Source organism: Culicoides brevitarsis, chromosome 2 (genome assembly GCF_036172545.1).
Source record: "Culicoides brevitarsis isolate CSIRO-B50_1 chromosome 2, AGI_CSIRO_Cbre_v1, whole genome shotgun sequence".
Classification (NCBI taxonomy): Eukaryota; Metazoa; Arthropoda; class Insecta; order Diptera; family Ceratopogonidae; genus Culicoides; species Culicoides brevitarsis.
This window is the reverse complement of record NC_087086.1, coordinates 21,855,243-21,869,484: the sequence shown is the minus strand read 5'-3', so window position 1 is coordinate 21,869,484 and position 14,242 is coordinate 21,855,243. Positions and strand designations below refer to the sequence as shown.

General features: G+C 31.5%; 2 protein-coding genes across 3 annotated transcripts in view; both read right to left on the bottom strand.

The window, feature by feature from the left end:
- LOC134829730 (dachshund homolog 2) overlaps positions 1-6,633 on the bottom strand; it is a 63,070-nt gene extending 56,437 nt beyond the window's left edge. The window contains exon 1 of the mRNA XM_063842961.1: positions 5,680-6,633. Coding sequence (XP_063699031.1) covers positions 5,680-6,458 — 779 coding nt within the window. The 5' untranslated portion in view covers positions 6,459-6,633. The remainder of the gene's footprint in view (positions 1-5,679) is intronic.
- Positions 6,634-9,475: 2,842 nt separating this feature from the next.
- LOC134831041 (integrator complex subunit 3 homolog) lies at positions 9,476-14,194 on the bottom strand. 2 transcript variants are annotated; one of them, XM_063844678.1, is made up of 10 exons: positions 14,114-14,194; positions 13,898-14,058; positions 12,997-13,610; positions 11,905-12,922; positions 11,014-11,835; positions 10,798-10,955; positions 10,588-10,732; positions 10,386-10,517; positions 10,104-10,292; positions 9,476-10,038 (listed from the first exon to the last, which is right to left on the bottom strand). In XM_063844678.1, exons 2-10 carry the CDS (start codon positions 13,970-13,972, stop codon positions 9,973-9,975), a joined length of 3,219 nt encoding a protein of 1,072 aa, XP_063700748.1. In that variant the 5' UTR covers positions 13,973-14,058; positions 14,114-14,194; the 3' UTR covers positions 9,476-9,972. The 2 variants fall into 2 exon arrangements, with proteins under 2 accessions (XP_063700748.1, XP_063700747.1); XM_063844677.1 differs by having other exon boundaries at positions 13,898-14,183.
- Between the last annotated feature and the right edge of the window lie 48 nt (positions 14,195-14,242).

The following is a 14,242-nucleotide window of genomic DNA, read 5'->3' as shown; positions in this document are numbered from 1 at the left end:
ATTCTTTCTTAAAATTAAAAAAATATATCAACATATATCAATTTATGGTTTGCTCATTAGGTAGTATACATGCGAAATATACCTCTTGCATCTAAGAAATTAAACAACAAATATACCTAATGTTCTTGAAAAAGAAATAACAAAAAAATAAATTACTTTAATTATAAATCAAATACTTAAATCTATTTTAGTGTATTGTATAGTTGTATAATGTATTTATAATTCCTCGCCCATTTATTCAAGGCTTAAAAACATAGGTATATGAACTCAATCAATTGAATGGAAAACCATATAAAAAACTACAGAGTTTGTATAAATTTTTAATTAAAAAACCTTATTTTTGCCCTATACCTATAAATGAAAAATAATAGTAAACGTGTTTAAAATTTGCTCATTTATTGGCAATTATATTGATTGCGTGTTACAGTTCAATTGATGCAATATTTTAATTTACTTTGTATGCCAGCAATAATTTTCGCAATTGTTTAATTTTTAATTACCTTGAACTGCAACAGTTGTAAAATTATTTATTATGAACTCGATCAAATGATAAGTTAGTATAAAGATTATTGAAAAAAAAGTTAAATTTACCTAAATCTTAAAAATATTATTTGAGGGACAGTTTTCGCGCCATTCTCATAGTCAACATAATATTTTACAATAAGTTCAGCAAAATATCCTTACCATGGATAAATTACATGCTAAAAAATTCATGACATTTTCCAACCTTTCACACTCATTGAAATTTTTTATACATTTTTATCTTCTACAGCCATTTTTTGTTTATTTGGTTTTTCCTGCTTTAGCATCTGTTCAGCGTGTCAAGCATTGAGAAATAAGAGAAAGCACAGGTTATTACACTACTACAGGGCGTTAGTATTACACATTAGGGTGTCATTTGTGGAGCTGGAAAGCAGAAGGTAAATGTTTTTTTTTATGAAAGGGTTAAAAAAATACTAAGTATAGTCTGTACAATTTTTTTCAAATCCTAAATTTTTTGGACTTTTAAGAATACTGGAAAGTATATCGTTGTAAAACAAGTCATGATTGAGTATACGTGCGTTTTTTTATTATGAATTAAAAAATAAATAAGGCAATTTATTTGCAACAAAAATATCTCATTATTTCTCTTATTAAAATTTTTTATTCACACAACATTTATTCTTTTCATAAATAAGTTAAACTTGCGGCGTCAATTTAACACCCTCTCATTTTTTGTAGTTCATCTTATCAGAAAAATGATTCAAAGGTTTTTTGATGTCTAATATTTAAATAAAGGGTTTGAAACACCTTTCTCTCGCATTTTAAACGATATTTATAGAGCCTTTTGTGAATAGGAAAAAGAGAGAACGACAATTATAAATGGCAATCAAAATGCAAATGAATGTTGAATACCAAAGAATGCTGTTTGTCTCTCTTGTGAACTAGGCATTAAATATTGACAAATAGCATCAAGATTAAATCATTTTTATGATTAAAACATCTTTCATGTGAACATTATTAACACGAACAAGATCAAACACAAAACATCAACAAACAACTTTATTAACTCCATCATATCGTTAATCATTAAAAATCTTGTGCAACGTTGTCTTTGCTATGCACCCGGTGCAAATATTTATGATATAATTGTCGTAACACATGCTCAAAACGCAGTTAAATAATAAACCATTAACATTGCAATAAATATAATCGAAACGCTTTGACAAATCTGACTTTTCGTAAATGCACATTACTTTGTATACACATACAATTGCAGACGGCGACTCAGAGAGCCATTACATTGAGGGTACATAATAAAATGCAACTGCTTCTCTGGAAATGCACTTTTTAATATGTAACAAGGATGACACAAATATAAAAATAGGAAGAAAATACACATAAATTAGATACATTTTTTAAGAGCCATTTTTTTAAGATAAAAATTGCCTTAATAAGCTCAATGATATTTGATAAATTTAAAATGTTTGTTCTTATTTTTTTTATCTATTTAATATGATCTAAACTAAAAAATATCATTTTCCATGAAAATAAAGCGTGGAAATAAATAATAATAAATATTTTGTGTTAATTAATCAAATGGATTTCTATTGTAGATCATTGCGGTTTATTACAAAGCCGATCAAGTTAATGGAAAAAAGGAACTACTGCCATAAGAAAGCAAGTCAAGGTTTAATAAGTGAATCGAATGATTATTATTTTCATTTATAATAATTCGAAAATAACATTTTAAACGAAACTGAAAAGGTTTTTGAAATAAATGGTAGTAACAAAGGTGCAAAGTCATGTTCTTTTCTATTTATATTTGAAGATTGAAAAGAATATTGTGTTTTTGTTGCTTTTTTACAGTTATAACTCTTTTTAAGGATTTAGCGCCAGCAGTGGAAAAAAATACGATTAATTAAAATCAACAGATACATATCTATTTAGAATAAATCTATATTCAGGATTATCATAATCAATAATAAAACACAAAATTAAAAAAAAATCGACAGGTATGCTTCAACTTAAGTACTAAATTATCATCTTTTCAAATGAAATAGAACCGTCGGTAAATTGAAAAATATTAAAGATTCAGTAAAAAATCACTAAGGCAAATTGGAAAGAAAAGCTTTGTATCATTCAGATGCATTGCAATAAATGAATGATCGAACAAGATTTGACTGAGGTTTGCTACACATCATGGCTAGACGAAAATTTTAATATAAAATGTACCCTTGCATTAAATTTCAAGGACCAATTATTATTGTTGTTGTAATATTATATTTTATCATGATCATAATAATAATGCGTCTCTCTTAGTCAGTATATAATATACAAAATCATGACCGACTTATGATAAGAAATATGCTGTGTAGTTCACATAAAAGGGTATTATGTGTTTTGTACATAATTGCTAATCTACATGAACAAAATTATTGGGAATAATTTACTTTATGTATTTATATTTATAATTTTCCTTAGTTATATACTCTTGTGTCTAAAAATATATGTCTGTTTACTGTATCGCTTATCGATTTTTTCAAAAGAAATAAAAATCTTAGAAATGGCGAAATTTGACTGATACAATGGTCGAAAATGTTTTGGTTTTTTCTTTTAATTTTTTTATGAGGTTTATCGAGTACCTCGTATCTTAGAAGTGAGGGATCGTGTAGATCTCAGTTAACTTTTTTACCAAATTTTAAGAATTTCACTTTGATTGACATAAATGGTTTTTTTAATCGAGCAATTTTACCCATTGTATTTATATATAAAAAAAAAGAATAGTGTTTTTCTGCATCATTATGCATATATTTTTTTCAGAAAGGATGTCTTTTTTTTATTTTTTTTTTAATATAAGAATTATATTTATTCCGAAATGTGCCTTTTCAAATATTCATATGTAGGTATGTACTTCAAATAAGTTAGCTTCTTTTCTAGGTCTATGTGGAAGCAGCAAAATAAATTGTATCTACTTCATTATTTGAAATAATATAATCATAATAAAATACGTCTGTTATGACATACACAAAATTTATTTTTCTTGTACAAAGCAATAATAAAATATAAAAGAGGTGTGGTTTTTACATATTATTAGGGATATAAATAAATAATGTTACCATTTTCCATAACTAATGTGAAGACATGAAGAATTATTTTGAAAATTTCTTCATATGATACGATTTACTTCTCTCTGTTCTGTTCATTGTTATTAGTTTAATGTTATTAATAATGTAAAAAAATATGTATGTTCGTCGGGTGTATTATACTTCTTTACTGCATTCAGTCGTAAATTCATATGATATTTGCGATATGTTATTTTTTTTTCAATCGCCTCGTGTCGCCATTAAAAACGCGGATTCTTCGTTCCTGGATTTCAGCACAAAAAAACCGTGAAAGTGCCTCAAGAAATCAATGAAGTCAAGGAATTCCTCATCAAGGCACGCAGAAAGCATGCCCGTGTCGTCAAAATAAAAAAAGACGAGAACAACACCAAATTCAAGATTCGCTGCTCCCGCTACTTGTACACTTTGGTTGTGTCGGACAAGGAGAAGGCCGAAAAATTGAATCCTTGCTTCCAGGTCTCCAAGTTGAGGATGTGAAATAAATATTCAATAATTTTTTTTAGAGAAACAAATTGAAACAAGTAAAGTGGTTGAAACTTTAAAAAAAATTTCATCTATAAAGAGTCCGAAATTAAAGCGACTAATCACTTAAAAAAAAATAATTGGGAAGAAACATTTGATAAAAATTTATCGAAAAAAAAACAATATTTCAAGAAGCAGAATAAGTAATAATGTTTTGTTCGTCTTTTTATATTTAACAAAATACAACAGAGGTTTCATCATCCATGGCATGGAAGATTTTTCTACAAAATTCTCTGTTATTTTCAAAGTAAGGTGTACTCAAAATTCCGTAGTTTATAGAAACTTTGTTATTTTTGCTTTCAAAAATTGCATAATGTAATTTTTTAAATATTATATTTTAGTTATTTTAAGGAAGAAAGAAAAATTTATATTAAATATTATAATAAACACGTTTGGTTCACAAGTAATCATTCAAATTGTGTTAAATTACGAACTATAGGTATATGTAAAATAATAATTTCCTTATTTTATTTGTTAAAGGATTTTTAGGTTTGAAATAATAAAAAAGTGCATTTTTCTATTAAGTCCCCACTTTACTGAAAACGAGATGATCGATAAAATACACGAAATGTTTATTTTTTATTATAAGGCGAATAAATTTCGCCCCCCCCCTCCGATTTTGTCGAAAGAATTCAGGGACAAAAATAAAATTAAAAATGGAAATATTTTGACATTTTCTGGCATTTTTTGATTGAAAAATTAAGAAAATATATTATTTACGATAAAATCATACAAAAATCACAAGAAATTTGCGTTAATAAGACGTTTCCTTTTCATATTTAGATGAAAAAATTTTTTAAGTCACCTGACCAAAATAATTTTTTTTTCAAAAATTTTTATTTTGGGAGATTTTGCTTGGTTTTTCTCCACTTTTGAGTTTAAATTTGAAAATAATATATAGTAAAATTAATCAACGTTAACCGTCTAAAAACGTTGAAAAATTAAAAGCAAAAAATTCAAAAATATTTATTTTTTTTATTTACTCCCCCAAAAATTACAAAAAGAAAATATTAAATTTATTCGCCTAAGTAATAAAGGTACATCTCCTTAATTTAATCCATAAAGTTCGGTTTGGTTGTCAAAACTTAATTTTTTATGAACCACTTTTTGATTTTTGTGCGTAGGTATCTAGGTATTTTTTTTAAATTTCTATCTTCAGCGTTGACGTCTCCCCTTTTACAGAAATATTTCATCAGATATTTTCCCCACTATTAATTATATTGATATGATTGTGTCAATATTATTGCACTTTGATTGCACTCTTCGTTACTTTTTATCAACGAAGTATTTATAGGCGAAAATATTTTTTTTAAAAAGCAATAAAAGCACAATAATGTTTATTATTACTGTTTGCACACCTGTAAAGGAATACATGGGACATTGATTAAGTTCGTGTTACTTATCAAAGGCTATCACAAACCTTTGTTTCGAAAATGAAACTATGTACAATAAATGCAACAAATAAGAGCTAGATAAAAGGAATTTCAAATAAAATTTAAAACAAAAAGTATACACAGATCAGGAAAACGCGTATCAAAACTGTCACACGTACCTGGCTGTTGTGCAATCGCGGTATAAAACATCAAAATCCTTGCAGGCGAGTAATTTGCAACGATTTACTCCAGGCTGAATCGCTCCCAAACCCCGCAGAATTCTCACTTGTTCTACATTACAAACCAATGGAACAATATCTAAACGCTTCAATTTGGTATAAACTGTGTGCAATCCTCCGACCAAATGTTTCAAAAAGAGTTCAAATGCTTGGGGGAGACAGAGCATTGTTTCACCTTGGATCATGAATGCGGCTACCTTTTGGCCGCGATAGTCTACTAATTTGCATTCGTTTGCCGTTGGATCGGAACTCGATATGGGCGGAGGACTGTTGTAGGACCGAGGTGGACCGTGATGGTGTGCCGCTGCCATGAGATCCAAGGGTGATGCGTGATGCATCATTTGTAGCGAATTGAGTAAGCCCAGACCGTGAGGCGGAAGATGTGATAAGGATTGCACTATACGTGGCGGCATCCCTCCGAGGTTCATGTTACTTGGGGTAGAAACAGTTGGAGGAGAAAGCGGATGCGGCATTGACATCATGTGTGCTCCGCTACCAGTCAAAGGGCTACTGTTGCTTGGCCGATGATGGTGTCGTGAAGGGCTGCCAGGAGTTGGAGTACGCTTACTCATGGACAAGTTGTGACCATTGCGTTCAATGGAATGACGATCATCTGGTGGAGAACGACTGCGTTGACGATTTGACATTGATTCGTTCGAAGAGGCAACACTGTGATCGCTTGTCGTGGATAAACTATCCATAACGGAATCTATACTCATTACACAAGAACTTGTCACTTTTTTGTTTCAACGCTTTTTTTTGCACAGGAAAGTTATGTTATTAAACACTTATTGAAAGAAGTTAAAATTTATAAATAAATAATGTAATTTTTATTTTCAACTTGGTTTGTTTTTTTTTTAATTCATTTTGAATTGTTAATTTATGTGAATTCGTTTAAGCGTCACTCACTTAACATTCAGAGTTTTCAGATTAAAAATATTCTTACTTTCGAATTTTTACAAAACAAAGAATTATTTTGTATTTATTACAAACTCTTTAATTATGATTATTATTTTATCCACTTTAATTTAAATTATTCTATTTGAATAAATATATGTCTCAATTGTCCGAATGCCAACTCTCATTTAAATATGTCTGTACAATTTTCAATATTTGATTTCATTTCAAATTGCTGCTGCTGCGAGTCCAATTTGGAATACGAATTGTAGGTGGTGTTTGTACGGATGCAAAAATTTTCATTTATTTCAAATGTACGAAAGAGTCTCCGTGTACAAATATAGGAGTGAAAAATTATGATATTTCCTCCTTTTTAACACTGCTCCAGAGAACTGTTAGCTATAATTTTTGGAGTCGACGCAACGATGTGTCACTGCATGGATCACCTTAAGACTTTTTTTTGCAATACACGCCGTATTTAACTACCTAGCACGAGACGAGAGAAATTTATTCCGAACGAGGAACGCAGACAAACCGTATCTAAACGAATAAAATATATTTTTATATAAATATCACTGGCTCTGTATTTCTTTTTCTTTCAATTCTATCAATTTACGTGCTGCCCGTACATCTGTCTCGTACCGAAAAAGTTAAAAAATATTAAGAACGAATCAGCAAATCGTACCAAATGCCGTACCTGGAATACGTGTCGTACGAGACACTCAAATACGAAATGAAACTCAACAAAAATAAAGAGAAGAGGTGTTTCCATTTCCATTTCAACTGTTCAATTTAGCGTTTTGTTGCCGTACCTGCATGGACAGCGCCGTGCTCGTGTCATGCGCTCAGCATTTAGCACAAACATTCCAACTTCTTCAATTGGTTTTAGAGCGTTTATATTTCATTTGATATTCAATTTTCCTGATTATTGTGACGGCGAGTGCGCAGTACCACCCTACCCTGCTTTACCGACCATTCGTAGGATTGGTCTACAGAAGCAACCGCAGGCGGGCCTTCTTGAATTCGACTCCGCCTTAAGGTTCCACCAACTAACCAGCCAATAACGATGAATTCGCGTCTGCCGTTAACGAAAACCCGCAAAATTTCTCAATTGGCTCAATTGTCGCTATTTCGGCCTATCATTGAAAGCAGAAAGGAAAATCAGAAACATGTGAAAACACGCAAATTGTACTGGGAATATTTTCAACAAAAAGCCGTTAGCTTTGCTAATTCAAACTGATGTGAGACTTTCGAAAATAATGAACATTGGAAACGTCTGGTCATTTTCCTTCATGACCTCCATGAAGCTTAGCTTTTTTCTTGTGTTCTCCCTATATACATGTCGACATATATGCTGCATAAAAATCACATGTCGACATGCAAAAAAAAAAGAAAACAAAATATTTAGAGAAAATTATTTTTTAAAGAAATAAAAAATATAAAAAAAATAAATAAATGAAATATAAAAAATGTTTTGGATTAATGAGCTCTTAAAAACATTACGTCAAATAGATTTTTTTAATATTTTTCAAAAATACGAACACAAGCTTTGAGATTTCTAGAGGGATTGCTAAAAATTGTACTGATATCTGAAATAGATTCCTAAAAATATTTTTTGAAATACATATTATTTATTATTTAATTTTATACAAGTTTTGTAAATATCATTGGACTGATTTTTTATTTAGAGTGAAAAAAAATAAATTTTCTTTTAAAAAACTGTCACCCAGAAAAATATAAATATTAATACAGACATGTTATAAACAGTGATAATTTTTTCTATATCTTTTCATTTATGTGCTCTTGTAAAAAATGGTACATGTAAATAAACGAACTTTTTTAATGACTAAAAAATGTTAGTTATTTGCTTGAGATGATCAATAAGATGCCTGGCCAAGAGGAAGTCGATTATTATTTATAAATAATATTTTTTAATTAGCTGTTCATACTGGTCTTTTGTTTATCGTACCTATGGTACTAACGATTGATAGATTTTCATAAATTTCTTTTACTGAAGGCATGTAATTATGGAGATACATGTTTTGTACCGAAGCAAAGTTAATGAAAAATTATAATCAAAATTCAATTAACAGCTGCATGTTAATGAGAAAAAAGATCGTTAGGAATGTGTTATGTGACATTGATAGTTAATGACACTGTTTTAATTTAAATTTGGTTTAATGATTTTTTTGACTCAAATTCGCTGTATTTTTGTAAACGAAATAATAGTAGTTTGAAAGTTCCACAATTTGATTAATGTGATTTGTTGGTACTTTGTGATCTGATAAACATATAAATGAATAAAAATAATGCCTCTCATGAAAATTTCCAAATCTTATAATTTTTAAGAATATTTTTTCTTAATCTAATTTTTATCACTCTTGGTTTTTTGAAAATTTCACAATATCTTTATGCTCTATAAAAATTCGAATAGAAAAATGTAATAAAAATTCAAAATCTGTTACGCTATTTGAAACACAATAAATTATTTCTTTAACACTTCTGATAGGCGCACAAATCATAGAGTGTAAGTTCATACACGACAAGATAATTTATCAATTGACATTCATCAATCCGACATCGAATAAAATATAAACTTTAAATAAAGGTTTTTTGCTCAAAATATGTCCAAACATGAAAAGCATTCAATGCAATTCAACTATTTAGAAAATAACTAATTCGATTTTGTAAAAACTACCAACCAAAAAATAATTTCAAAACGAAGTAAGGAAATCATAAGTTAGTTTAACATAATTTAAACATTAATAAAGACAAATAAGTTCGTTGATGCTATTAATAAATGTAAAAACATGAGGAAAATTTCATTTCAATTTCGGTTTTATTATTTTGATAATAAAAACTAATCATATAATCACTAATTAATTATTAATTAACTATTGTTTCTTAGACTTTTGTACACTATCACTAAATTTTATTGAGGACTCAGTATATCTTTGCTCTTAGAATCCGTTTCTAATAAGTTCTCAGTTTTTTAAAGAAAAAAGTTTCACCTAATAATTATCATAACACGATTCTTTTAACTGTATAACGTGCACAGTCTATAGAAAGAACAAAAAATTCCTTTCCTAAAACTAAAAAATGTGATCCCATTTTCATATTAAAAAGTCTTTATCCTCAATTGTGGTTCGAAATCAAGGTTTTTAATGACAAGATATCATCATTTTTCTCTACGACTGCGTCGTCATTGGTATTTTTCGAGTTATCCTGATGCAGGAGAATGTTACAATAACTTTTGGAAATACTGCTTGAATGTCTAGTCGTACCAAATTTGTGATGATATTGTGTCTTGTGAGATATTAACTGTTGGTGAGTTGGTCAATCCGAGTCGCTTAGAGCTTTTTTTCTGCGTTTTGACGATGGTTTTTGTTTGGACCAATCCTCCTAGAAAAATTCGAATCAGTTTTATAAAATTTATTTTTCAAGATTTGAAATCATTGTACTCTTACATCACTTGACTCTTCGCTTGAATAATTGTTAATAGGTTCCTGGGACTTTTTGCTGTTGGAATTTGTTGTTCCACTTGAGTCTTTTTTCCCAGGTGCGGCCTTACGACCTCGACTACTTGTTCCTCGTCTACTAACAGTTCCACTTGTTTCATCTTCGGCTGCAAGTCCAAATAGATCACTAAATTGTTTCTAAAAATTTAAAAAAATGTACATATATATTTATATGAATACATATTTTTTGTCATAAAACCATAACAGGTTACAAAAACAGTATAAAATTACTTTTTGAGTTTCTGTACTGTGAGAAAAAGCCTGTTGGAGTGCTCTTTGCATCGCGTCTTGAACGTATAATCCAGTTCCAGTACCATTTCCATGACGACAACTTCGTCTAAAATGTTCCAAGTGATTAAGAAGCTGGAAAGAATCAGAAATTTAAAATTATCTAATAATAGTTTTCACTAGATGTTTCTCTTAGGAAATTTACCTGTTCGGATGTGGGTGAGCTTCCACTTGTTGTTGCGCTCTTTAAAGGCCTTTTACGCTTATTCGGTGAATTGATTGGATATTTAGATGTTAATAAGCTTGCTATTATCTCAGAGCATGTCTCTTCATGTTCAATACACCAATATCTAAATTGTGAGAAATAGTCATGAGTAATAAGTGAGCATGTAAAAGTTGTAATATTTAAGTTTACCTTAAAGCTGATGTAACAAAGGGATCTCCTCGATTCTTTGTTTCTCTACTCATTAACAAGCGTATCAATTCAGTAGTTGGTGTTTCGTATTTTAGCAGCATCAACATAGACGTAAGAGCCTCGGCATGATTCGCTGATTCCAGTTCGGGTATGAGGTCCTTATGAACGAAAAAAAAACTTTTTACTAAAATACCAAATAAGAATCTATAAAATTACCTGTAAGTATTCCATAGGCACATCATGAGCTTGTATAAGCTGCCACACACAAAATTGTTCATATGTTTCATAACTAAGAGAGTCCCTGACCACACTTAAGATCCCTTCTTGCTTAAATATCACCAACTTTCCCTGTGTTACACTGTATACAAGATCACGTAGATTTTTTGCGTCGACACAACCCACCACTGTTTGAAGAGCTTCGGAATTGTTAATCATCTGATCCTTAAATTCTCTATAAATGTCAGGCAGTAACCATAAAAACATTGGTGCTGAATATTGCTCTAGTGCAGCCAAATCTGCGGTTAGTTGCGTTGCTAGCTCTTCATTAATTGTATCACAATATAATTTGTACACGTTGGTCTTAAAAACGAGACTCGAATTTTGACTTTTACGCGATTGTAGTTTGGCATAAACTTTCAGGAAGTAACATAACATATAGCCAGTTGTGTTTGGCATTCGATTGTGAGTGGCCAACAATAGATCTAAGATACATTTTTTACATTTCTCTTCATACTGGTACATTATTTTGAATAGAGAAAACAGGGGATAATTTATGCTTTCGGCCAACTTTTCATCGTTTTTCGATTCAGGATATACAGTTTTTTCTACAGGTAAAGTGGCACGCATCAAGTCGGTTACCGAGTTAAAGAGGTATGTTTCTTGTTCGTTATCCATAGTAAAATTACTTGTGCGAAAGTCTGTTAAAAATGATTCAAAATCTGCTATTGTTTTTGTGGCCATTAAGCGATCAAAGGATTTTTGAATGGAACTTGGTAAGTCTACCTTTTCCAATTTTTCTGGTTTTTCTTTTAATCGGACCTGAAAATCATACAAAAAAAAGAATAATAATATAATAATTCAAGGTAGAGCTGGATGTGAGATTGTTACCTTAGACAAGGGAATATCATCATCGTCTGTATCATCTTCTAGTGATTTTCCTTCTGTTTTTAAAGATACAATTTCAGTGGATGGCTCTTCCTCATCGTCGCTGAACTTTGCCTCGATACTTCCATCGCTTCCGAATGAATCATGCTTTTGCAGGATTGAATTTCCAACAAAGTGAGAAGTTATATGATCTGAATGTCCAAAAATTCTTTCATTCCACGTTTCTTTTACAGATGATCGATCATCTGAAGGAGCATCTTGCAAATGATCAGGGATATTATTGATCGAATTAAAGTTGAAAAAGTCGGGAAAGCTTTCGCGTATTAGTAGCTTAAGGTCTTTGTCAAGTTTTGGTGATTCAAATAATGGCTGTAAATTGGGAATCACTTGTTTTTCTAGTATTTTCCTTAGGGAGTTGTAAACACCAGCACGTATCCTGTCCTCGCCTTTTGGATAGAAATTTCGCATAATACGACAGAGAAAATCCAGTAATGTCGTGCTGACCATTGGATGATTTCGAATCGAGTGAAACATCACGAGGATTCCAGGCTCCACATTCATTATATTATCCTTTTGAGGGTCAAAAAATAACCAGTCGTAGAAAATGGCAAGCTTGGAATTTGCTAAAGCAACTGTATTTGTGCAGGAAGTGAGTAACCATCCAATGATTGCCCATCGAGGAATTATATCGGAACAAAGCATGTCGTTTGTTGGATGAATAGCATTTATGATGAAACGAATAAGGTCTGACCGTAGACTGTGAGACTCCGGTGTAGCGAAGTATCTGTCTTGAAACCAGTCTTGATACCGTTTTTGATTTCCAAATTTTACGTTGTTTGTTAGAAATATTAGTTTTCGCTCCATGTCCGGATTTAGACGACACTGAAGAAAACGACGACTAGTGCGGGTTTGTAAGATCTGCCAGATTCCAGTAAATTGAGGATGAAGTGTTTTTGGAGACAACAGGATATCTCTCCATAATGCATCAAATTCAGGAATTCGCGCCACATTTTGCAATAATCTATAAATGTAAGTGTATTTTGTTATGAAACATCAATCTGAAAAGACAGCAGAATCTAAAAACAGAAAACTTACCTAACAAAATCTCGCCCAAGGGCAATGGTCTCCAAGAATCTCTCTCGAATTAATGATATGATAAACTTTACTTCTTTATTGCGTAAAGCTGTTAATTGTGGTGCCGCATGGTCTTCTAATAGCCGAACATACGTATAGATGACAGCACTTATGATTATTGGCACGTTATCCAGCCATGCTCGATGATCAATAAAGATATCCAAGAGTCCCTCAATTAGTGCCAAATTTCGGGGACTAACATCTCCTCCACTTGCTTGTCGCAAAACGTTCCATACCAAATTATCAACTGTCTGTACTTGATTCTTGACGAGCTCTCGTACTAGCCAAATCAGTTGTTTCTTAGCAATATCACTGAGCTTTTGATACTTTTCTACGACCAGTACTGACAAATTATTAATTACAAAGGCTAGGCCGTCTCGTGTGATAAGTGTAAGGTCTCGATATGTCTTTGGCGCGGCTAGGGGCTCCGTTAACATCACATAAACTAAGCCCAAGGAAATGTCCTCATGATGTTTATCGTGTTTGCACACGAGACCTTGTAGAGTATCATGAAACTCCTTATCACTTAGTCCCGTGGTTGTGGTTTGTAAGTAGTGGTATGCGCGTTCATATTTCTGAAAGTGCAGAAAATTATGTCAGGTGAAATGAGCAAACATGGCGACTTATCACAAATGTAAGTTGTGAATTTAGCAACTTCCAGGGACAAAGAGCTCTCGGGAATGGCTCCTATAAATCGGGGCTTATTGTAGGCCGACCAGATGTTTTCGGTTCCCGACCTGGAACACATGTCCCCGGTTGAGTGTGTGAATATCTGGTCCGCCTAGTGGAGTAGCTTTGGAAAATCAAAGAGAGTCTCGATAGCCCTTGTAGCACCTTCTCCACTTAATCGAAGCATACATACCTCTTCGAGCTCGTCTCTGAAATCCACAGATGTGTGTACAAATAGCTTCGAGGCAGCTATTTTGTTGTTTTCCATCACGGATGATTTCTACGTTGTTCCGAGTTGAAATGCGTCTGTTTTCGAATCGTTTTCTGAAATGGGCTCATTCATGTATGTAATCCCTATCCCAAAAATGATACTGAAATCTTGGTTGAACTTGAAGTGCTTTACGTTTACCTTTACTTGGTGTTCCTTTTTGAAAATAATTATTAGTTGATAAAACAATTGGAATTATTAGAAAATATTAAAAAAATCCAACCAAAATTGTGACCCAGGAAGAAATTATGTCGTACTCGTTGAAGCCCA